Raw genomic sequence first — 24,423 nt, 5'->3', positions numbered from 1 at the left:
ACACAAAAATTAATTCATTTTATCCTATTATGACTTCCGGTTCTCGAATTACATGATGATGAATTTTTAAAATTCAAACCGATATAGAAGATGACAATCCCGAAAAACTTCAAAGTTGGACTCAAAACTGTTGTAATTTATTCGTCATATGGCCCTACGAATCGGTTTGGGTTATGCTGGTTCCTGAATACCGGCTCTGGAAGTACCTTAAATTACCGTTTAATGTTTAATCGATTATCACACTTCTAGATTCAAATTCGATCCGATTTGCAGTTTCGACAATACAGAGTAATGAGTGATTAAAATCTCAAATTGTCGCTTAAAACGACGATCATTAAAATAATGTCATGCGAACTAAAACCACAGCCTAACAGACATGACAGTATGAGTAAATTCTTATAAAAATAATTTTTCGTGATGCACTAGTTCCACCTATATTGTACTGCGCGAACTATTTACTATCTCTACACCCCTTGTGTTATGTAAAAGTTTTTTTACTAGTTGGTTTCCCCCCGTTTGTCAACACCGATCAGCTGCTTGCAGGGATGCCTGATTTCATCAAAATATTTGAAAATGAATCGTCACAATAAATTATTGGAGAACGTTGATAATATATTTAACTTTTTCGCGATGTTGGAAGGTAACCATTCATTTGACTCAACGTTGTTCATCTAGACTATTTTTTATTGTGTTGGCAGTTTTCACCCGAATTTAAGTGGCGGCAGACCAGAAGCAAGTAAATATTGTAACAAAACGGGTTCGATTTTGTATTGCGTTGGAGGATGAGAAGTAGGCACAATTATGTATATAGTTTTCGCAATATGTATTAAATCTGTATCCTGCATGAAATTCGCATGGACGTATACAAATTAATACATTACAGTAATTCTGTATGAATGGCAACTCTGTTGGTAAATGAAAAAAATAAACACAGTCTAGATGACAGACAGGATGTTTTTGATAGGGTAACGTGGCGCCATCATTATACATGTGAGTACTGTCCCAAATAAAGGAATATTCGAAATGACTGTTAAAATGATAGAAGAATCTAATTTGAGTGTCCTGTATGTTAGTCTGTGCTAAAACACTGAAGAATATTCATGCAAAAAACACATGCGGATGATAAAAAAGGTATCATCTCACTGCTAGGTGGATTAAACACGTTTTTACACTAACTTTTCTCGGAGATGGCTGAACCGATGTGCACGAGCTTAGATTCAAATGAAAGGCCTTGTGGTCTCATACAAAATTCCTGGATATTATTTGGATCCGACTTCCGGTTCCGGAGTTATGAGGTAAAAAGTGCAAAAAAATGAAAATATGTGTTCTAGCTTTTCTCATAGAGGATCCGACTTCTGGATCCGGAAATATAGGGTAAAGTATGTTAAAAATTTTATACCATCACTGAAAATGGCGAAAAACCGAGAAAAGTTTTCTAAATCGACCTAAAATCTTCTCCAATTGATAGTTTTTATCAGTAGACGGTCAAACAAACCGATTTCGGTTATTGTTTTAAGAATCGAAGAAAATTATTTTGAGGAATACCACAGTATTATATATGATAGTATGATTGATATGAGAAAGGCTTCATTACTCCACTAGGTGGATTAAAACAGGTTTATATATATATATATATATATATATATATATATATATATATATATATATATATATATATATATATATATATATATATATATATATATATATATATATATATATAATAGGTATAAAATTCGCTCAAACTTAAGAAAAAATTTCCGAGGCCGGAGGTCGGAGGCCGAATGTCATATACCAATCGATTCAGCTCGACGAACTAAGCAAATGTCCGTGTGTGTTTATGTGTGTGATCAAACTAGTCGCAAATGAAAGGTCTCCCCGTCACCCAGAACGCTATTGAATGGATTTGAGATCGGATGTTTAGTTTTCGAGTTATACGAAGATTTATGTGAATTTTTTTTTTACATTATCTGTCACAGTTGACCTTGAAATCAGAATATGTTTCCAGACTTAGATTCCGCACGGTAATAGCTGTCCAACAAGCCATAGATTGTAAAAATCCGTCCATTTTCAACGGAGATATCGATATTTTTTTGTAAGCCTTATTCCAATGGTAGGAGTTTTGAGCGCTGTATGACAAAGCAATGCTTGGGAGAACGTAAAGCACGATTTTTTATACTATTACATACAATTGCTTCTAAGTACCAAAAAGACTGTGTACAGCATCCTTTTTTATGTCATTTTGCCTCGGACCGACTTTAGCACGTTTCGTTTTTGGCAACATAATCGTTCGAATATGACATATGTAAATTAGATGATAGCAAGGATGGCAGATGTGGAAAACAATTTCACTCAATTTTTTCAGAGATGACTCAACCATTTTCTACAAACCAAGGGGAGGACGCTTAGAACAATGTGCCAATCACACATTAACACTATGCGTTGGTGCATTGATCAATATTGGCACTTTCGTTCTCATACAGTTGCACAGTTGCTTCACACAAAGGGCTCAGTTTTAACAAGTAGCTGTTTCATGTGGCACAGAGTGGCACACTTAGGCTCACAGCATATCACTTGTTTTTTTAGAGGCACAATATAGTTTGTGTTAAGCGACTCTCCCCTTGTTACAAAGCCATATTCATACGAAAAGTCATATGCTCCCAAACAAAGTTCCTGAACTACGTCTGGATCCGACTTCTGGTTCCGGAGCTACAGGATGATATGTCTAACGATATTAAAAAGTGTAACTCATTTTGCTCATAGATGGCTGAACCGATCTAAGATTTCAAAGAAATCTAAGAATCATCTAAGATTCAAATAAAAAGTCTTAAGATCATATAAAACATCTTGCTTTTTAGTCAGATCCAACTTCCGGTTTAGGGGATACAGGGTGATTAGTATAGAAATGTCTATTTCGCATAAATTAATCTGGTTTGCAGATGTGGATAGTCGATAACCAAATAAACTTATTTCAGTTTTAGTAGTATTCAGTTTTCGACTCGGAAGGAATTCAAAAATTTAATTCGCACTACGATTTCCTCAAAAATGTCTACACTGATTTTAGAACATTTTGAATCAAGCTTCTCATGTGAATTTAACTGACTTCGGCCACACCGATATTCGAAGTATCGAATCATTTCTCAAAGCTCAATCGTTTTCTCAAAAAAGGCCAAATCGAATTTCAAAAACAAAAATTCAAATTTATGGTCTCATACAAATTTAATGAATTATATTCGATTCTGGAATTACAGGGTGATGAGTTTTTAAAACTCATACCGACATAGAAGATGACAATACAAAAAATCTTCAAAGTTGGACTAAAAACTATTACAATTTTTTCGTCATATTAATTTATGGCCATACGAATCATTTTCGGTTATGCTGGTTCCTGAATACCGGTTCTGGTAGTACCGTAAATAACCGTAAACTCTAAAGTAAAACTTATTTCGACATCTCATGGAAAGTTCAATCGATTATTACACGGTTAGAGTCGAATTCAATCCGATTTGCAGTTTCGTACAGAGTAATTAAAATCTGAATGTCATGAGAACTGAATCACCGAAGAATATACATGCAAAAAACACATGCGGATGATAAAAAAGGATCTCACTGCTAGGAGGATTAAGCACGTTTTTAGTATCGTTATTGACTATGACGGTATGAAATTTTAAAAACTAATCATCCTGTAATTCCAGAATCGGAAGTCGAACTCACCAATTTTGTGTGGGCCTATAAGTCCTCTTACTTGAATTTGAGTTTATGGAAGTATTGACCATCACTTGAATTGGCCAGCATAAGCAAAAATAAGTTTCAGTTCGGCACGTCAGCAAAAGCCGTTGCACTTCGGAGCAAACTAAACAAGTGTTCTGTATGTAGCAGAAATTTTATGTGGCTTATGTTGAACTGCAGGGTAGCATAACACTTCAACATAAACTGTTATACATTGATCTGTCGAAGTCACAACGTAAAGTATATGAGGTAAAATGGTTATTCGCACCAAGCACAAACTTAACGAAATCCTCTAAATTATAAAGGAAAAGTATGTTTGCCTTTCTCATATAGAAAGGCTATGCAATCACTATGAAAATCGACTTTCAAACCAAGACCCGACTTCCATACTATTCGGCTTAGTTCGTCGAATACGCCAAATGTTTGTGTGTGTATGTGTATGTAACAAAAATGTGCACTCGAATTTCTCGGAGATGAGTAAACCGATCACAAAGTTAGATTCAAATGAATCCATAACCTGCTATTGCATTTTATTCCTATCGAACTTCAGGTTCGGGAGTAACGGGGTGAAATGCCCAAAAAATGTGCACTCGATTTTTTCAGAGACCACTCATCCAATTTTCTCAAACTAAAGTTCAAATTGAAGGTCTTACAAGCCCTTAGTATAGTATCAAATTTCATACAGATACAACATCCGGAAATACAGGCTGATAAGTGAAAAAATTCCATTTTCAGGGGCGTGTTTTTTTACATGACACGTAAAAACCGTAAAAAATGCATTCTAATATCCCTATAATTCTAGGTTTATGACCAAATAAGTTAATTTTGGGTATACCGGATCATCGTTCCTGCTGGGGCGGCCCATTTTGCATACGATCATTTGATATAATACATAATACCGATCATTTGACATAAAACCGTTTAGCATAACACCATGTAGCATAATGGTTATATGGCATTGTAGTTACAAGGTACAATTCAAAATTCCAGGACTTTTTAAACAGCGCGGCTCCTAGTTTAGCCATCTGTCTGAAATTTTAATCCGTCAATTATGTAGTGTTTTCGTATAAAATTTTCATGAAATTTCGACGTAGAGAAGCTGAGGTATCGCGCTAAATGTAACAGTACATTTGAAAATGAGCATCGAACAAAAAGCCAACATTAAGACTGCTACTTTTCACTTTGACGCTTGGTTTCGGGTTTATATTCAAAGCACCATGTTTCGACCAATCACAATCGAATAGAAAAAGTTTGGGATAGTTTTGGCCTCTTTAATTATGTCTCTTGAATGTTGAATTCTGAGGTCTTTTCCGTGTTGTTTCAAAATGTGCGGAACAAATCTAGCACAAACCTTTCTGAGACATAAATTTTCTGTCAAAATACGATAAATCGACGCTGCGGGTATTGATAATTCCGATTCCATATATTTAAGCGATGATTGCGACTCTTTTTTAATGAATTCACGCACAATTTCCATGTTTGTTTTAGTTTACAACATCTTTTGGCTGGTTTCTGATAAAAGTTGTTAGCTTTCTAACAAGCCTAAGCGTATCGAAATTCGTTGAGTCATCTTCGAGAAGTTTCTGCCGATGAAAAATATTATTTATTTATCGAACTTTATTCAAAAGACAATAGTAACTTTCAAACGAGCCGTATAAAATTGTCCACCATCGTTAATAAAACAACGCGCTTTGTCGGTTACGTCACTTATACCATTATAAGTCTGGAGCTAGAAGTCACAGTCATTTGATCTTCGAACTTGATTGTGAACTTGAGGTTTGTTTAGATCGATTAATCCATCTCCTAGAAGAAAAAACAAAATGACGCTTAGTTTGCGATTTTCGACCCCCTTTTGCACTTTTAAATGGTAATAACTTTTTTTTTAAATAGCAATCAATGAGAAACATCTAATGAGTAAAATTGTGTTTGGTTCATGTTGATACGTGCAATAGTTGCAAAAATCGTGATATCGAGAAAAAGTCAAATTCGTGACTTATTCTATATCATTTCTAATAGTATTTTCCAGCAATTTACGAAAAAGAATTTGTTTTTTTTTAAATTGATTCAAGGAACCTGGCATTAAGCTTTCATCAGTGCACAAAAAAGACATACTGGGTAGCGGCTGATATAATCGTGCGAATAAACATCCTTTGGAATAGAACTTGAATGTATTCTCAAATTCAGGGAAAAGAGAAAAAAGAGATATAGTACAAATTTCACATATTTCTGCAGCGAAAAAAAGACGAATGGGTAATGTCAGAGACATAACTGGATGTCGTAAATACGAATACAACTGACATGTTCTTTAACACTTTCGGATATCAATTAGTTAATCAATTGCATGAATTATGCAAGCATTCCCCTTTTTCACATTTTCGCAAAAACAAAGAAGGCTTCACTTGAACTCGATTACTTTGAATTTCATACAGCGAAAAGTGCACAAATCTAATCAAACTGTTCTATATTTGCACTAAACTGAGGATATTTACCTTCGATTTGCGAGCGAGAAATCCTAATAGTTCTTTAGAGAACTTTTATAGTCATTAGAACAGCTGATTTTGTGTAATGCTCTCCAACGTTGTCCTTTTTTCGTTGTTTTTTCACCAATGCAAACAACTGGCAATTGTGACGTAATCGCTCTTGTCGGAAGCGAAACTAGCTTTGCGAACGACATACAATACATCTGCTCGCAGTGGCAATAGAATCCAAACTTATCCAATTTTTGTTAAGAGGTTTCTTTTTACGTGATTTCGTTTGTAGCTTTTTCACTAATGGGCGGTTTTAACTGCTATAAAAATAGCCGCATACCGAATTTTAATGTCGATTATTTCATTTTGGATTTGGATTTCATTGAAAGAAACTATCAGGATGCTGTACGGGATTCGTTCCTGCCTTTCAGAAGGACCAAATTGTGGAACTCACTACGATATTAAGCACTGTTCGGAACATTTTTCTCGAACGGTTTGTTGTACAGCAGCAGATATTTTGTTCTCTTCCTCAGAACGCGTTCTGATTGGCTGGTGTTGACATGGGTCAAATAAGACAGATTTTTCAATAGTGTACTATTGAAATACTTCAATGCTGTTGCTATACACGTTTAAGTTTAAAAATTTCAATTCTATTGGTAACTAAATTATATAAATCCTTCCACAGATCACTGAGCTATGAGCTTTAAAAATATGAGAAAGGCAAACGCGCCTTATGTATTATTCTCTTTGGTACTCGTTTATACCAAACATTTCAGAAAAGTTGAATTTTGAATTATTTGAGATTATGTAACACAACTGAAAATTTTATCATAAAATTGTGATCATATTTCCGATGGCATGTATCAAAAATTATCTTGATTCGTTAGATACAACAAGAGATGTTCACGATCAAAAACTTATCACTCTCTCAGATGGTAAATTTTGAAAAGGCGCCCCATAGTAAAGTAAGTCGTATTCACGACAATAAGTGGAAAATTTCATGACTTGTACGATTCTAGCTTGTTTAGTATTAAAAAACACATGACCAATAATAGAATCACACAGACCGTCCATGTATGGAACGAATTCTACACGAGTGATGGAAAGATTTTTCGTGGTCCATGATGTTTTTACGCATATTTCGCGCAGCTTTCGGACAAAGCCTATGCAACAATAAAGTACTCGTGACAATTTCTCATCCTTGCGCAGGGGCCATGCTAATCTTCTCTGTATCGTTCCAATTTTAGTATATGTCCAGCCGAAGCTAGGACATAGTGACAATTTCTGATAACAAAAGCATTTTGTTGTCGCGATCCAAGAACTCAAAATTTTCATTTCGAATAAGTCATAATTAGAAAATATTTTTATTTAAGAAAATATTGTATTACTTTCGAATATTTATCCATTTTAATCCAATTCAATAAATAATAAAACCTTGTCAGAAAAATCATACTGTAGCGAACAAATAATTTTCAGAATACTATTTACAATTTATCCTCTTGCAGGCTATATGCATCCCATAAAAGCTTCCCGGAACTGAGAGAAATTCCTCGATAAAAACCACACGCGTTCGACTGTGTGAACAAATAAATTTGGATGAGTGAATGTTTTATTCGATTACTGATGGAACCGTATCATTGATTATACACGTCTAAGTTACTATTCCTTGACACACACCTTAGACACATACACGCACAATCTAAATGGAAGTTATGAAGCTATCAGCTAGCTGTGCTAACAATCGTGTTTGTGAAATAGTTTTAAATCATTTAAAAATATAGTAGTGTTGAGTTTTATATTTCGATTGTCGGGTCATTTTGATTCAATTTTAGTGAATCAACTTGATTATGTTATGAATTATGACCGGTCTAGGGAAGAAAAGGATGCCTTGATAACACCCAAATTAGAGCGAATATAGTCACTGCTAAACCTACACCGGTGCAGCGCTAAAAACAAAAACGGCATTAATTTATGGTAGTATGAAGTTTCGCACAAAGAGGCATATATGCTGCATAACATTTCATTGCCAAGTTGGTGCTTGCCTATTAATAAAGCCAGCAGCTCGGCCAGTGAAGTGATGTCTTGATTGTAAGGTATATGCGTTTGCTCGCTGGATTGTCGCTTTTGCTTTGTGAGTTAGTGCAATTTTCTGCTGTTTGCTGCACACTGTGTTCGCTACAATATGGATAGCAAAATGATTGTTCATGTATTGTCATCAAACGTATGATTAAAAACTGTCCTATATACTCGGATGAAAATTTTCAGTCCACATGCAGATTTAATTTAGGAGGTAAGACATTAGAAAATAGATTTAAAAAATCAATTTAAATACTTACAAAATCTGTTTATAATTTATCAATTTAGGCCGCAAAATAAATTCTAGAAATTATTCTGCCCATTGAAATACTCAGATCGTAGCAAAACACAACTTAAACGGCAACCCGATTGAACAATACTCCGTACATGCTCATATTGCGCACGGTTAATGTCCCATCTCAGATCTCACAATAATCGTAACCAGTGTTGGTGATTGCCGAAAATTTGACAGAAGCTGCTATATTGCTCTCTATATTGTATACAACATTTTCAATCCGGTAGAAGATGCTATAAGAACTCGAGTCATTCAATGCATGAACCGCGAGAGAATTTTTCTACATTTCTTCGCTCCACTTTATACTCTGAGTATTTCACGGCCCTTGAAAAAAAAAAATACAGTCTGATAATGATCGTTGCTGTGTGGAATTTCCCAAGAGAGGATCGCAATTATCGCAGAAAATCGAATCGATGGTTCAACTTGATGTTTCTCATACTATGATGAAATATTTCAAAACCCCGTGTGTGGAGCATTCACATACATCTTCATAGACACTACTTATACAAAGGTTATATGCACATAGTTAGAATAAGCGGCAATAGTAAAATGATTCTATCGCAATTATCCACTGCCCATACAGAATCGGATCGCGAAACGAGAATAAGCGACCGTTTGTTGCTTCAGAGAGGATCCCCACAGCAGCGTGCTAACCTTTGATTATCAGAAATGTCATCGAAAAAAATTCGCTCTCGCACTGGTGTCTATTCTATGTTAAATGAGCCATGCCGGGTGTTTGTTGTTGCGATGATATTAGTCTCTCTTTGATGGCACTGATACAATCATGTAAAGAGTGAAGAGTGAGCATTCTTTGATACGATAAAAGCCATCCTTGATCGTAACATTCACGGTGTTCTCATGAAATCGTGTTAGTTTTATGTTTGATTTTATATGTGCTCGTAACGTACTTGAAATAACGTTCCTTGTCACATCCGATCGAAAATACCGTACACTTCCATGATTATAAACACTTGCTAGTCTCTCCTCGTAGTAAAAATTGTATGACATCATTATTTCCACGAAATCGCTCACGATTGTGATATTGATTATTTTATAAAGAAAAGTTAACTATCACCATAACTACACTCGTACTATAGAATAACGATTCAGTTATTACAAGGACAGTTTTCTCAATTTACATAAAAAATGCACATTGATTATATAATTTCTTCGTCAATTCAGTCATTTTTATATATATGAAAACCTGTTTTGATCCACCTAGTGGTGTAATGATGCCTTTCTCATATCAATCATACTATCATATATAATACTGTGGTATTCCTCAAAATAATTTTCTTCGATTCTTAAAAGCATAACCGAAATCGGTTTGTTTGACCGTCTACTGATAAAAACTATCAATTGGAGAAGATTTGAGGTCGATTTAGAAAACTTTTCTCGGTTTTTCGCCCTTTTCAGTGATGGTATAAAATTTTTAACACACTTTACTATATATTTCCGGATCCGAATGAAATTCAGGAATTGCGTATGGGACCAAAGGACCTTTCGTTTGAATCTGAGTTTTGGAAAATCAGTCGCGCCATCTATGAGAAAAGTAAGATCACATATTTCATTTTTTTGCACATTTTACTTCATAACTCCGGAACCGGAAGTCGGATCCAAATAATATTCAGGAATTTTGTATGGGACCACAAGACCTTTCACTTGAATATAAGTTTGTGAAAATCGGTTCAGCTATCTCCGAGAAAGGTTAGTGAAAAAAATGTTACATACACACATACGCACACACACATACACACACAAACATTTTGCGTACTCGACGAACTGAGCCGAATGGTATATGACACTCGGCCATCCGTTCCTCGGTTCAAAAGTCGGTTTTCGCAGTGATTGCATAACCTTTCTATATGAGAAAGGCAAAAAGGTAAAAATTTATTACCATTCAAAAGCGCAACAGAGGGTCGAAAATCTAAACATGACCGCCATTTTGATTTTTCTTCTCGGAGATGGCTTAATCGATCTAAACAAACCTCAAGTTCACAATCAAGGTCGAAGATCAAATGACTGTGACCTCTGGTTCCAAAGTTATAATGGTATAAGTGACGTAACCGACAACACACGTTGTTTTATTTACGCTCATTTTTTTCAGAACTGGAGGACAATTTCATACGACTCGTTTGAAAGCTAAGATTGTCTTTTGAATAAAGTTCGATAAACTAATAATATTTTTCATCGGCAGAAGTTTTTCGAAGATGACTCAACGAATTTATCTTAGGCTTATTAGAATGCTAACAATGTTTATCAGAAACCTGCCAAAAGATGTTGTGAACGAAAAAAACTCGGAAATTGTGCATGAATTAATGAAAAAAGAAACGCAATCATCGCTTAAATATATGGAATCGGAATTACCATTATCCGCAGTTTCGATTTATCGTATTTTGACAGAAAATTTGGGTCTCAGAAAGGTTTGTGCTCGATTGAGACCTCAGAATTCAATATTCAAGAGACATAATTAAAGAGGCCAAAAATATCCCAAACTTTTTGTATTCGATTGTGACTGGTGAAGAAACATGGTGCTTTGAATATGAATCCGAAACCAAGCGTCAAAGTGAGAAGTGGCAGTGTTGGCTCTTTGATCGATGCTCATTTTCAGACCGACACTTCCAATGTACTGTTACATTTAGCGCGATATCTCAGCTTCTATACGTCCAAATGTCATGAAAATTTTATACAAAAACACTAGAGGATACACAATTGACAAATAAAAATTTCAGACAGATGACTAGGAGCCGCGCTGTTCAAAATGTCCTGGAATTTTGAATTGTACCTTGTAACTACAATGGCAAATAAACATTATGCTACATGGTGTTATGCCAAACGGTATTATGTCAAATGATCGTATGCAAAATGGGCCGCGTCAGCAGGAACGATGATTTGGTATACCCAAAATTAACGTATTGGATCATCAACCTAATTGCCTAATTGAAGAATGATACGGATATTAGGATGCATTTGGTACGGTTTTTACGTGTCATGTACAAAAACATGCCCCTGAAAATGGAATATTTACGCTTATCAGCCTGTATTTCCTGAAATCGTATCTGTATGACATTTGATTTAGTTTGAAAAAATTGGATGAGTGGTTTTTGAAAAAAATCGAGAGCACATTTTTTGAAATTTTGTTGCACATTTTACCCCGTTACTCCCGAACCTGAAGTTCGATAGGATTAAAATGCAATAGCAGGTTATGGAATCAACAGACCTTTCATTTGAATCCAGCTTCGTGATCGATCTAGTCATCTCCGAGAAATTCGAGTGCACATTTTTGTTGCAAACACATACACACACAGACATTTGGCGTATTCGACGAGCTAAGCCGAATAGTATGGAAGTCGGGTCTCGGTTTGAAAGTCGATTTCCATAGTGATTGCATAGCCTTTCTATATGAGAAAGGCAAACATACTTTTCCTTTATAATTTAGAGGATTTCGTTAAGTTTGTGCTTGGTGCGAATAACCATTTTACCTCATATACTTTACGTTGCGTCTTCGACAGATCAATGTATAACAGTTTATGTTGAAGTGTTATGCTACCCTGCAGTTCAACATAAGCCACATAAAATTTCTGCTACATACAGAACACTTGTTTAGTTTGCTCCAAAGTGCAACGGCTTTTGCTGACGTGCCGAACTGAAACGTATTTTTGCTTATGCTGGCCAATTCAAGTGATGGTCAATACTCCCATAAACTCAAATTCAAGTAAGAGGATTTATATGCCAAACGATACCAAAAAATGGAATAGAAATTGTTGAATTTGCGGACGACATCGACAGTGAGGAAATGCTGGTGGCAGAGACGACCGCCGCAGTGAAGGCATGGATGAATGAATGGATTTAAATTGAAATTGGCTCTCCACAAAATAAAAGTGATGCCGCTCAACGGGAGCGGGTCATTTCGCTGAAAGTCGTTTCGCCGAATAGGTAATTTCATCGAAAGTCGTTTTGCCGAAAAGGGTCATTTCGCCGAAACGGTCATTTAATCGAAAGAGTAATTCCGAATACATCATATTATTATTTTTTTTGTATTATTATGTCTTCTGTATTACTGATGTGGCGCAGCCATATAACCGGCATGACCGACGGCATGAAGCTTACGTGCCCAGCGGTAGCGAGGTCGGACAGCACACGAATCAAATCGATGTGGCGAAGCCGCATTAGATATTTTTTCAATTAGTAAACGTAAAATACCGCATACATTCACTTGGTAGATACCACCCCCCTGCTATGGAAGCTGGTTCCTGAAACCGACGCATTTCGTTTTGGTGGCGTTGTTGTCAACAATATGTTAAGCTACGTTCATACCATACATTCAAACCACACTGGTGTCAAAAGTTAATTTCTTCAAACCCAATATAAATATAACTCTTGTCTAGTATTCTCTGCAAAACAAGTAATTTGACCTCTGCAAAACAAGTAATTTGACGTGTTTCGTCCATTGTTATATATAGACGAAAAAAATCGGTTTTATTTCGATATAACAGCTCCAAACACTGCTCAGAATCATCAATTCGTTGTTGTTTTTCCATCCATTTTGCACAAAGCTTTCTCATATCCAAATATTCGTGAATAATATGTCCAACACGTTCCTTCGATATCTTTAGGGTGTCAGCTATCTCGATCAACTTCACTTTACGGTCATTGAAAATCATTTTGTGGATTTTTTTCACGTTTTCATCGGTAACAGCCTCTTTTGGACGTCCACTGCGTTCATCGTCTTTGGTGCTCATATGACCAGTACGAAATTTTGCAAACCACTTACGAATTGTTGCTTCGCCCGGTGCAGAGTCTGGATAACACTCATCAAGCCATTTTTTGGTATCGGCGGCACTTTTTTTCATCAAAAAGTAGTGTTTCATCAACACACGAAATTCCTTTTTTTCCATTTTTTTTCACAATAACAAAAGTAGCTTCACTCAAAATGCAATATCTCAAAAACTAATAATCAGACTGCTTTCAGAGCTGTCAAATTTATACACGTATCTTATAAAGGTTTGTACTAACTGAAAATGGTATGGATTTAATTCTAGTGGCGCCCTCTCATAGAAACGATACGAACTTTTCAGCCGATCTGTTATCAACATGCGGGTCACCCATGTTTCGTAACCTGGGGGTGTTTCCCGCAGATCCACACAGACCGAAAGATGCGGCCAACATAGATACATACCAACGTCATCTGGAAGACTCTCATGATATATTCAATCCACCGGCCGGTGTCGATCGCCAGCTAAAGGCTGGATCTGCCAAAGTCGACTATTGCGACCCTAATACGACATTACCTAATGATACCACCCTATTTTTAAGTTAGTCGTTAATTTAAATTAGAAAAAGCCCTTGGCATCTTAGAGCTTAAGCAGTATGCCTTAAAAATTTTATTTTTGAATAAAAAAAAAACACCTAATTCACCTAAACATCGCCCAATTGTAAAATTTGGGAGAGTTCCGACCCGCCGTCGGAAGCGGCGGCCTCTTGCATACAAACCTGTAACCGCCTCGTTTGCCCGGTCTGCTCAAAGCTAGGTTTCTTTGCTTTAGTCAGGTCCGAACGAGCGTTAGCGAGGTCGGACAGCACACGAATCAAATCGATATGGCGAAGCCGCATTAGATATTTTTTATTTAGTAATCGGAAAATACCACATACATTTGCTTGGTAGATACCTATGGAATTGCTTTGATGATTAGTGGGTAATTGTCAACAAGTTTCTTTGGGAAGACCGTTCTGAGGTTCATGAAGTTGAACTTATTCAATCATCTTTAATTTGTCTTTATTTTAAATCGATTTCCATTACGATTTTAAGACAATTGCAGGAATCGGCGAAATGACCCTTTCGGCGAAATGGCTTTCGGCGAAATGACTTTCGGCGAAACGGCTTTCGGCGAAATGGCTTTCGGCGACATGACCCTGATCCGAGTTGTAAGTAAGGACAGAGCTTTTTCACAAACATCTTAATTCTTTTAAAACAGAACTAACATTGAAGAAAATGTGGGCGAAAACAGCGATACCAATGGGTTGTGTCAAATTTGATGGAAGGAGGGAAAAGGAAGATAAATCATAACCCATAACCGACAATCATTTTAATATTGGTCAGTTGAGGCCCGTTGCGATGGATTCGGTCATCAAGAATTGGAATATGGGAAAATAAGCGATTCAAAGATTTCCATTTATTTTCTTTCATAAATCTTTTTGAACATATTCTTTTAAAAAATCTATTCGATAGGTACCTAATTAAGCATTCCGTACTGTTTCTTCTTTCTCGTCAGAATTTCATCTAAAATCGTCTCATTTCATTATTGGCTATACCTCATGGTAAACTAAACTGATTAACAAAATTTTCGCAACAGACTAGTTTAAATACCGATTTGACTACTATGAGACCTTCAATATCTATAGTGGAACACAAAATAGCAAATTAAATGGCACCGTAAACATACAACAGTCACACGCACTATCTGAAGAAAAAAAAAACTTTTGACATGAACAGCTAATAAATTGTCTGTTGTTTTGGAAACATACACTAACAGGTTGTTCAAATAATTCTTCCTAACCACTTAACATTGCAGCCTTTGCGACCAGACCCTTATGCAATGCAGTGACTGCGGAAAGCAAAAGTATTTTTTTTGGACCCGAACCCCGAGTAATCAGATTTTGGAGGGTTTGTTCCAGGCAAATGAAATAACTAACGCGGAATGCTACGGAAACCGTACCCAGAACTGGCCGCCAGTCAATTGTGACGCTTGAATCTGAACCCGCACGTCAGCAACTTTTACCTTTTCGCAATTTATATATCACAGAAAAATGTATTTACAGGTTTTCGCTAGAGATTAAAAAGTATTTTGTTCCATAATATATTTTGATAGAAATATTTCCTCTCCGATGCCAATGGTTGGTTCTATTTTTGTTTTTGTTTGTTTTAATATTATCCTGTACATATTTTAACCTAAGTTCTAAAGTTCGCGTTTTTTTTTCTCTCTTCTTCTAACAGCTAAGCGATGGATGAACGATGAGCTAATGGTTGAACTGTGTGTCGTTTGGTTAAACTTCATATAGGGATAACGTTTCGGATCCTAACTCTACAACAGGTCTGTCTGTCTCACATTGTGAGAATGGTTCTTCGCGAGTTACTGTCTTTATCTTCTTTCTCTTTATATACGCACATCAATAGTCCATCTAGGATTATATCTCACTATTTCCTCACCGTGGTTTATTAAATATTTGTATACACGATTAGTTTGTTCGGCCGATTCGACTCTAGCATTCTCGCGGATTATCGAAACTTTCAAACTGTTTATTTGACTTGAACGTTGTTTACTTATCGTAGATCGTAGAAAAAATGGCCTATTTGATTAGTGGTTTTTCTTTTGTTTGTTTTTCAATTGTCCCATCTGGCTAAAGTTTGGCAGTATGGCAATTCAAGCATGTGTTGTAAAGTTGTTGCATTTCAATATGACCTTACAGAAAGGCGATCTTAATTTATGATGACGAAAAATCCTAATGAAACGAAAATCTCGTAGGAAATGCATCAATGACAAACGATAGCGCTGATTCCTCATGCTGGGCTAATGTTTTATTTATGAAACAGAATAGAAACCTCTGTAGTATGTTTGAGCAACAAAACTATGCACATTAATATTGGTTTTGTACAAAACTCTCCAGATTAAAGTTATACAATTATTCAAACCATCTGATGACCATTGGAACGATTCTTTTAGCGGTGGCTGTCAAGTGTTTGATGTAGGTCGTACTCTCCCTATTCTAAACTCCCAAACTAGTTGAAACTAATCGCTACGATTTTTTTGTCTCTCCATAAATACAGTCATATAAAAGTTAAGCCCAACTATTCTGGACCCAAAAAAAACGACTACTTCAGCCTGTTCAGCTTTGTTCGAGCCGCGTCTACCGTCTAGCAAAAAGCTGCCAAAAACACTCCACAAATTATCAAACCAACAACGACTTCTAAACGTTTCTATCCGTTTGGCTACATTTCTATCCTGGTAAAAATTAAATTCCCTGCATCGTCAAAAATTTCGGTGTACGTCGTGTTCTTAAAATACCTGCGCTCCGCTGGTTGTTTGAGTGTGTTTTTTTTGTCTTCTATAAATAGTAAATAGTCTACGGGTTCCAATAACATTTTTCCTATCGCGACTCACACTAAATACCTAAACAAATCAATCGCAATTTTTCATTGATTTTTGTTTGTATTCCTCCGATATTTTATTTTGAATTTCAGTCTTTTCATCTAGATGTTGTCAGATTAGTGATGAAAGTGTTTGATGATAAAAGTGACAACGGCACCCGGAATACTATTCCAAATGGTCATCCGGTTGAATACCCGATCCGACAAATGTTATCGAAGTGTGAAAAATCTTGGCTGAAGCGCATATGGTCTTGATGCTGGAAAATATTTTGCGTTAGACTAGAGATGGAATATTTCATTCTTTAACTATTTACAAACGGTTTCGATTTGCTATTGAGAAAGATTAAACATTTGAAAAATTAGTAACTATCAGAAGGATATTCTGCTCAACGTTAGTTTTAAATTACCATCGCGTGTTATTAAAGATTTGTTTGTATTGTTTCTCCGACGATCTACGTTTGCTCTCATTTGTGGCTTTTAAAGGCAGGTTCAGTTTGTTCACTTTTTTTTAATTTCGTAACGATTAACTACGACTTCTACGGCGTTTTGGTTCATCTCACAAAATGTTGAATCGGTAATCAGTTTTGAAATCGTTCTAACTAAGGCCTTACTCGTAGTATGAAGGGAATCTCATGCAACCACTACCAAATACCGTTGATGATAGCGCTCCTGTTAAGCTAGTTTGGCATCACACTGACACTGTCTTGAAGCGGGATGCGTTTTTTTCTGTCACCCGTGGAACTTGGGTGCATATGATAAAGCAAAATTTCTGTGCATTATTATCGGGTCAGCCGTTGTTAGTCGATGAACCTACTCCACTCGGAGCGTCCAATTGTACAACGGCCGGCTGAAAAACCCGTCGTTCAGTCCACCACCAGTTACGCATCACACCCAAATCTGTTCCCTGCGTTTCCTGTCGCACTGGCGCCGTCTCACCCTGTGCTAGCACCAGTCCTCGTCGTCCGAATCCGAGTGGCGGGACGAGTGAAGGCCACTGCCGCCTCCTTTTGGCTTGTAACCGTTCAGTATCGGTGACGGAAGAACCCGTCCACCGGTTCGACCCATCGCCAGGGCCTGCTCGTACGAGAGAGGCACGTGGTGTTCCATGCTGGAAGAGAAAAGAAATGACTTTTAGTGACAGCTCAATACAACCGGGTGTCTCCATCCTTCAGCACAGTTTTCAGCACAGGGTTGATGGAGATGCGTGATACTAAATAAAAAATATTAATTCGATGGCAAAGCAAATCGTTTTACGTATTATTGGTTTTCAAATGATTTCAGTTGATCGATTTGAATTTGATACATGTAAACATCTGTTTATAGAGCTTTTGATGAAGTGGACTCGAAAGGATGTTTTCTTCTGCGGAAGATACTTTGTGCTTAATATAGAAACATGTGCTTTGGTAACATTCGTCCCCATATTTTTAGAACAAAATTGATGAATGAATGCCGGAATGTGAAAAATTACGCTATTGCTAAACGAAGAGATGCGATCTCTTGATATTCATTGAAATTCCACGCAATATTAGCATTTTAAAAACGAGTTTGTCAAGTAGCCGGAGAACAATATTCCAAGTCAATAGGGAGAATTTTTAAGACGAATCTTACATGCAGTTGTATTTAAGTCTACATAAACAAATTTTGAATGCTAAAGGAGATATAATTTAAGTGTTTCAGTGCTCACGTCGCATACCTTATGATCAAAAAAGAATCGGAATTTTCATTTTAAAATTCTCGCGCTTGTCCAATCGGTAAGCTTTTATTCTCTCAACGTTGGCAACACTTTTATACACACTCTGTCAAATTTTGACGCATATCGTACGATTAGTTCATCATAACTGGTGATGAAGTGTGGGTCTATGAATATGACGTCGAAACCGCACAACAATCGACCGAATGGCGCTTCGAAGGCGAGCCGTTGTTTTAAATTTTCTTCCATTATAAAAATCGCCACACGAAAATTTTTAAACTTCTTTGTATAGACGCCAACCATAAACTAATCGTACGATATACGTCAAAATTTGACAGAATGTGTATAAAAGTGTTGTCAACGTTGAGAGAATAAAAGTTTACCGATTGGACAAGCGCGAGAATTTTAAAAAGAAAATTCCGGTTCTTTTTTGATCATAAGGTAAATATACACACGCATACACATACAGACATTTTCCGATCTCATCGAGCTGAGTTGAATAGTATATAACGCTACGGGTCTTCGGGGTTCCGATCGAAAGTCGGTTTCTCCAGTCATTTTAAATCCTTTCTATGGAGAATATCGATACCTAACTCGTCAAATGACGGATAATTTCGTACGCTATTGCATTACGTCACATTTGAATGAATTTTCCAGGCCTAGACTGTAATTCACACTCGGTTAGCAAATGCATCTGTATGAATTTTGAATGCATACATTATCAATTTAAATTGTAACTCCATCAGTTCTAATGTCTACGGTCAGGATATCTTTTATTGCGATCGCGCCGATCTAAAATCCACTTACCGTTCGTATTCCCGCTCGAACTCTCGTTCAATTTCCCGCTCGCGTTCGTAAAGCTCCCGTTCCCGGTCTCGGAACTCGTACTGCAGTTGACCATAGTCCCGTGATTCCCGCTCGCGGCTACTCCTGTAGCGTTCGCGGTCCCGCTCCCGGTCGCGCTCCCGATAGTACAAATCCCGGTCACGGTCTCGGTCGCGATCACGCTCCCGAAGGAAGTCCCGTGTCGGTGGCATCGAGTGAACACTGTGCGGCGTTGTGTGAGTTGAATGCAACGTCTGTGATTACAAAGAGAGAGGGAGAGAAAGAGAGATGAGATGATTCCTGCCTCTAATTCGATCAAAATCATCTGTATAGAAACGTACGTGAGTGGGACTAGCATTTAGCTTCGGGAAATTGATGTTGGTTTGCTTTAACTGCAGTGTCGACGGTTTGCACGGCGTCGGTGGCAGTCTTCGTCCCTGGCCTTGCCTTCGGGTCACCAGAACTGGATAGCTGTGTTGGACATGACCTGGAGGACCTTGTTGTTCGATTGATTTTTGTAAAGTAATAAAACATGAATGTGAGAATTTTGAGTACGCTTCAATTGATATTGTTTGCACACGGTTTTCGATGACTCTAGTATTCACACAGCATCGATACAGACAGATAAAAAGTTGTGTAGAAAATAGTTGAATGATCTGTACACAAACGTTCAAGTTGGAGGACACATGCGATGAGTTGTATGATGACATTTAGAAATCCAAGTGGAGTTCAGTTTTAGGCCCTATAACATTCACAATAAGAGACTGTACGCGACTCTCGGAAGACAGTGTTAGAAACAGTGGACGGCATGTACGATGAGTGAATGAAAGGGGAATGGTTTTGGATCAGAAAATAAAGTAGTTCAATGATAACAGAACACAGATCAATAATTAAAAACGAAAGGTAAGTTTGCAGTACCCATTCCATTCCTATACTTCCGTCGCGCATGATTCCGGTCCCGCAGCTCTTGGAGCAAACTGGCAGGACTCGGCGATCGTGATCGTTCGCAGAGGATTGTCGTATCGTACGCTTGGTGGGCCGGGTGGTTTTTGGGACGATCTTTTCGACTACGATGCTGGGCACTACTATGTACACCGATACGACTGGGTGACGGCGAACGGGCGGGGCTGGTTGATGCTGACCAGGAACCTATATTGAAGAAGAATGGATAATAGCACAAGAACAGATGGGGAGGGAGGGTGAAGAGAAAGCACACGCACACACACTGGGAAAAAAGGACATACGATCATCGGGTTCGGAACTCGGGGTCAATCGGGGTTAAACCTCGGTTCGAAACCGAACGCTCCGCTGCCCTTGGCTTTGCAAGATTTAGTCATTCTTCTAGAGTTAAATATGAGCACCTATTGAAAGCTAGTACTTGTAGGTAAGAAATTTAGCGTCCAAACTAAAGATGAAGATCGAGTTTTCTTTTGGCTAAAGCTATTACTAAAGAAATACACTGACATACACGGTACTGAAACTAGAAGAAAGGTTTAAAGACCAACGAACAACTGAAGCCTGTCAAATCGTAGTGTGTTTGGTTTTGTACTAAAATTAGCTGGTTCGATGGGCCCTGAAACTCTAATTTCTGAACACCAGCCTCCAAGAAATGAAATGGGTACTACGGGATCAACCAAAGCTAATTGCTGGAAAGAATAATATTTGTGTTTCACTTTGGAAAGGTGAAATTAGTTTAAAAAACTCAGTGATTTCTAGACTATGTTCTAACTAACTAGCTACCGTTGGGATGCTTTCACTAAATCTAGGTGATATTGTGTGTGTAATGATTTTTTAATGAAATACTACAGCTAACTAGGAACACTAGCATCTTTTGTTAAATTAAAAATATGCTACGAAAAGTGAAGTATTCGTTTTACAGTGACTTGCTTTTAAGGATGTGAAAGACTGTATCGACAACCGAAACCATTTGCTGAAAGCGGTTGCAGCTTAGTATTCGTGCCAAAATTTGTAATTTTCTGCAGTGTCGATCTAAGTGACGGTTTGAAATTTCCCTGTAGTTCCTATTTACCTTTTATTCGGGCTTTTTGTTTGAGATAGTCAGTTGAGCCATTTGAAGGTGATTTTTAATAAGTGACGAAAAAAAGCATATTAGTCTACGATCAAATGGGCTAACGTCAGTTAATCCGGTCCTCACTTTAATAAAAACTGCTAAATGAAACTCTCTTCGATTACTTATAGATGGCAACTTACAATCAAATTAAAGATTTTATGGTTCCATAGGAAGCTGTTAAATTTAATCAGGATCAAACTTTCGTTTCCAGTATTCAATAGTGATAAGAGTTGAATATTTCAAACAGTCGCACGGTGGTTCAAAACTTTAATTTCATGCCTCTAATTATTTAGTAGCCTTATCGTGCCTTGTGCCTTGTTAGTGCCTTGTGCAAAGTTGTAGGCGTTATTGACGCGGTCTTATGGAAATGAACGACTATGTTCCAGCACGTGTGTGAAGACAAACCAGAAAAAATAGTTTTTTATTGGAGGCAGATAAATAGATTTCGTCTATGACAATGTTGAAGCCTTCGCAATTTATGGTAACTTTGCCGACGGTCATTTCGCTATCTATAATCGTTACCTCATTTTTCGGTAGTATTACTAAAACATTTGAAAAAAAACTGGCATTTTTTTTACATTTATTCTAGAGAAATGGTTTGTTTAACAAAGTGTTAGATTTTGCAAAAAAACGTAATTGCGGAAAACTTCAAAGTTCTTTGACAATTTTTTGAATAGTTATGATTAGTTTTATTTAAACAATGGTCGCATTTCGAACTTAATTATTTCAGAAGGTTGCAAAAATTTGCAGAGCAAACCACTCTAGTTCAAAAGTACTTTTAATTTGCATCAAATGCATGGTTTATATCCGATAGTATCCTAGAATTCTATGAGCAAATGTATATCTGATATATATGAGATTTATGGGCTTCACATATTTGAATATTTTCTTAAACATATACAAAATGAATGAAATAAAAGATATATAAGTTCAACAAACTCTATTTCACTGTTTTAATCGTTTTAACTAAAAGTATATGATGAATGCTCACACATATAATTGTAGCTCAACTACCTTCTTGCATTCGGTGAAAAATTTTATGGCATTTTCGATAGTTTCCTCCAGTTAGTTACTATGGATTCAGAAGACAAAAGAAGTCGCATGAATGCATCTTTGTTGGTTTAAAGTTTCTACGATTTTCTTGTATGATAAAACAGTTCTAAGTTTTAGTTATGAGACTCTTGTTTTCTTCGAGAAAGTTGATATCAGAAATAATTTAATCACTTGCGATCCATGGAACTACATTTTATACACAGTTACCAACATGTAATAGTGTAAGTTGCTACGAGTTTCGAAAGACTAAGTTGATTAGGAAAGTTCTTTTAATGGCCAGATGTAATGGCTTTAGTAATGCTTCCGTAACGTTAGAGTACGTCAATTCCCGTTATATTGATAGTTTTTTTTCGCGAAATAGTTTTTTTTTGTAGACAACTGTAGACTTTGTCATATTAAATATCGATTAGAAATGACGGTATTCAAAGACGCATGGACTTTTTAAAGAAGAACAAAAATCTTGTAACAAGGACTCGAAACTTTATTGTAGAAATCATACAAAAAACTACAAGGATCAGCCCCATGGGGTTGTTCGAGCCATTGATGTGGAACAAGGCAACCAAAATTTGATCTACAATCAAAAAGATCAATTAATCCGAACCAACACCGAACATCATTTGTCTTGATTTGCATTTATTTTATAACCGACGAAATTACACCATTATCCCAAATGTATGCAATTATAGCTTTGTACATACTTGCGATTTCGATAATTAAGCCTCTCTTCGCCAAGCTTGTGTTCAAGTTTTTTATGCAAGCAGTTTTTTTAGCGTTAAATTTCTCTGCCATTCTGCGATTTCGGTTGAAGCGATAAACTATTTCTCATTATCAATCGAGTTCATCTAATATAAATTAGAAATTAATCTTAAGCATTCAAAATTTATCCAGGGGTAGTTGTCAATTTCTCATGGGGAAACGACATAACATGGAATTCCGAGCTTGCATGACAAAATATCAAAGCATACCAATTGAGGGCTGAGGGCAGTGTGTTTTAAGGCGTTTTAAAGGGCTATTTTCACGCTTCAAATCTGATTTTCTCAGAAACGGTGACGAATATCGAAAAACCCAACTGACAATCTCGTAGAAGATTAGTTTAGATTATTCTGTGAAAATTTCAGAATGATTATTTGACTTTAGCGGTCGGGAAAGTCTTTTATCTGAAGGAAGAATTGCACAGCTGAAAACGCCGTCTTTCAAATTGTTCACTGAATATCTCGCCTTCAAAAGCATGGATCAAAAATCTATCCTGACAATGTCTAGATAATTTCATTTAGATGCGATTAGTGCATAAAAACATATATGTTGTATGTATAGAGGAATAAAATCGGCTCAGCAAGGCTGCCAAACAAGCGATAGCTTTATTGGATTTTATGTGATGTAATCAAACTTGTAACCGAAAATATCAAAACTTTCTTGGCCACCCGCCCACATCGTGAGTCTTTTTACACATTTACGAGAGAGCATGGAGAGAAATGTAATACGCACAGCGAGCTTTTAAAGCTTCAAATCGTTTTATGGAGTTTCTCTCTTGCTGTCTAGCAGCAACCTACCTCTAGCTTGCTACGGGAAGGACTGAAACGTTAGCTTTAATTTCGATTCTATTTATAGATTCGCGTGCTTCCAACAGCTTCGCTTTTGCATCGATTGACCAATCAGAGCGATGCTCTCTCTTTGATACATCTCTTACTCCTTCAAAACCGTCGTCTATGGCAGGGAAGTCCGGTATGCCAAAGATTTTTAGCAGCCAAATAAGACACTGCCCGCTACTAATCAAAATTTCAATCATGTATAATTGAAAATACGTGGCTTGATACATTCAAATCGAAACGTAGAAATATTTCCTATCAAATGATGAAATAATAATCATAATTGATACAAAATAGACTGAGCTGTAAGTGTTTAAAACCTGACCACATTTCTACGTGTAGTTTTTCTTGAGTTTCCGATTTGCACCCCTATATAGAAAAAAAAGATGTGTTCCACATCAAAATCATAGTAAACGCCACTAAACAAAGATGGATTCATTCTGATTCCGTAGTAACTAACTGGAGGAAATTATCGAAACTATGA

The 24,423-nt window shown here is 36.8% G+C and overlaps 1 protein-coding gene and 1 non-coding gene across 22 annotated transcripts in view; both read right to left on the bottom strand.

Moving 5' to 3' along the window:
* Nucleotides 1-7,366: 7,366 nt before the first annotated feature.
* LOC131433392 (U6 spliceosomal RNA) lies at nucleotides 7,367-7,468 on the bottom strand. The gene has a single exon (XR_009230193.1). It is a non-coding gene; the product is annotated as a U6 spliceosomal RNA (small nuclear RNA).
* A 7,251-nt stretch (nucleotides 7,469-14,719) lies between these two features.
* Nucleotides 14,720-24,423, bottom strand: part of LOC131427151 (voltage-dependent calcium channel type A subunit alpha-1) — a 394,973-nt gene continuing 385,269 nt past the window's right edge. For 19 of the 21 annotated variants that reach the window (XM_058590100.1, XM_058590094.1, XM_058590097.1 and 16 more), the window contains 4 exons: nucleotides 20,148-20,378; nucleotides 19,571-19,725; nucleotides 19,212-19,483; nucleotides 14,720-17,822 (listed from right to left, as the gene is read on the bottom strand). In XM_058590100.1, coding sequence (XP_058446083.1) covers nucleotides 17,657-17,822; nucleotides 19,212-19,483; nucleotides 19,571-19,725; nucleotides 20,148-20,378 — 824 coding nt within the window. In that variant the 3' untranslated portion in view covers nucleotides 14,720-17,656. The remainder of the gene's footprint in view (nucleotides 17,823-19,211; nucleotides 19,484-19,570; nucleotides 19,726-20,147; nucleotides 20,379-24,423) is intronic. The other 2 variants (XM_058590104.1, XM_058590106.1) reach the window with 1 other exon arrangement.

Source organism: Malaya genurostris, chromosome 2 (assembly GCF_030247185.1).
Source record: "Malaya genurostris strain Urasoe2022 chromosome 2, Malgen_1.1, whole genome shotgun sequence".
Lineage (NCBI taxonomy): Eukaryota > Metazoa > Arthropoda > Insecta > Diptera > Culicidae > Malaya > Malaya genurostris.
This window is presented reverse-complemented; position numbering and strand designations above follow the sequence as displayed.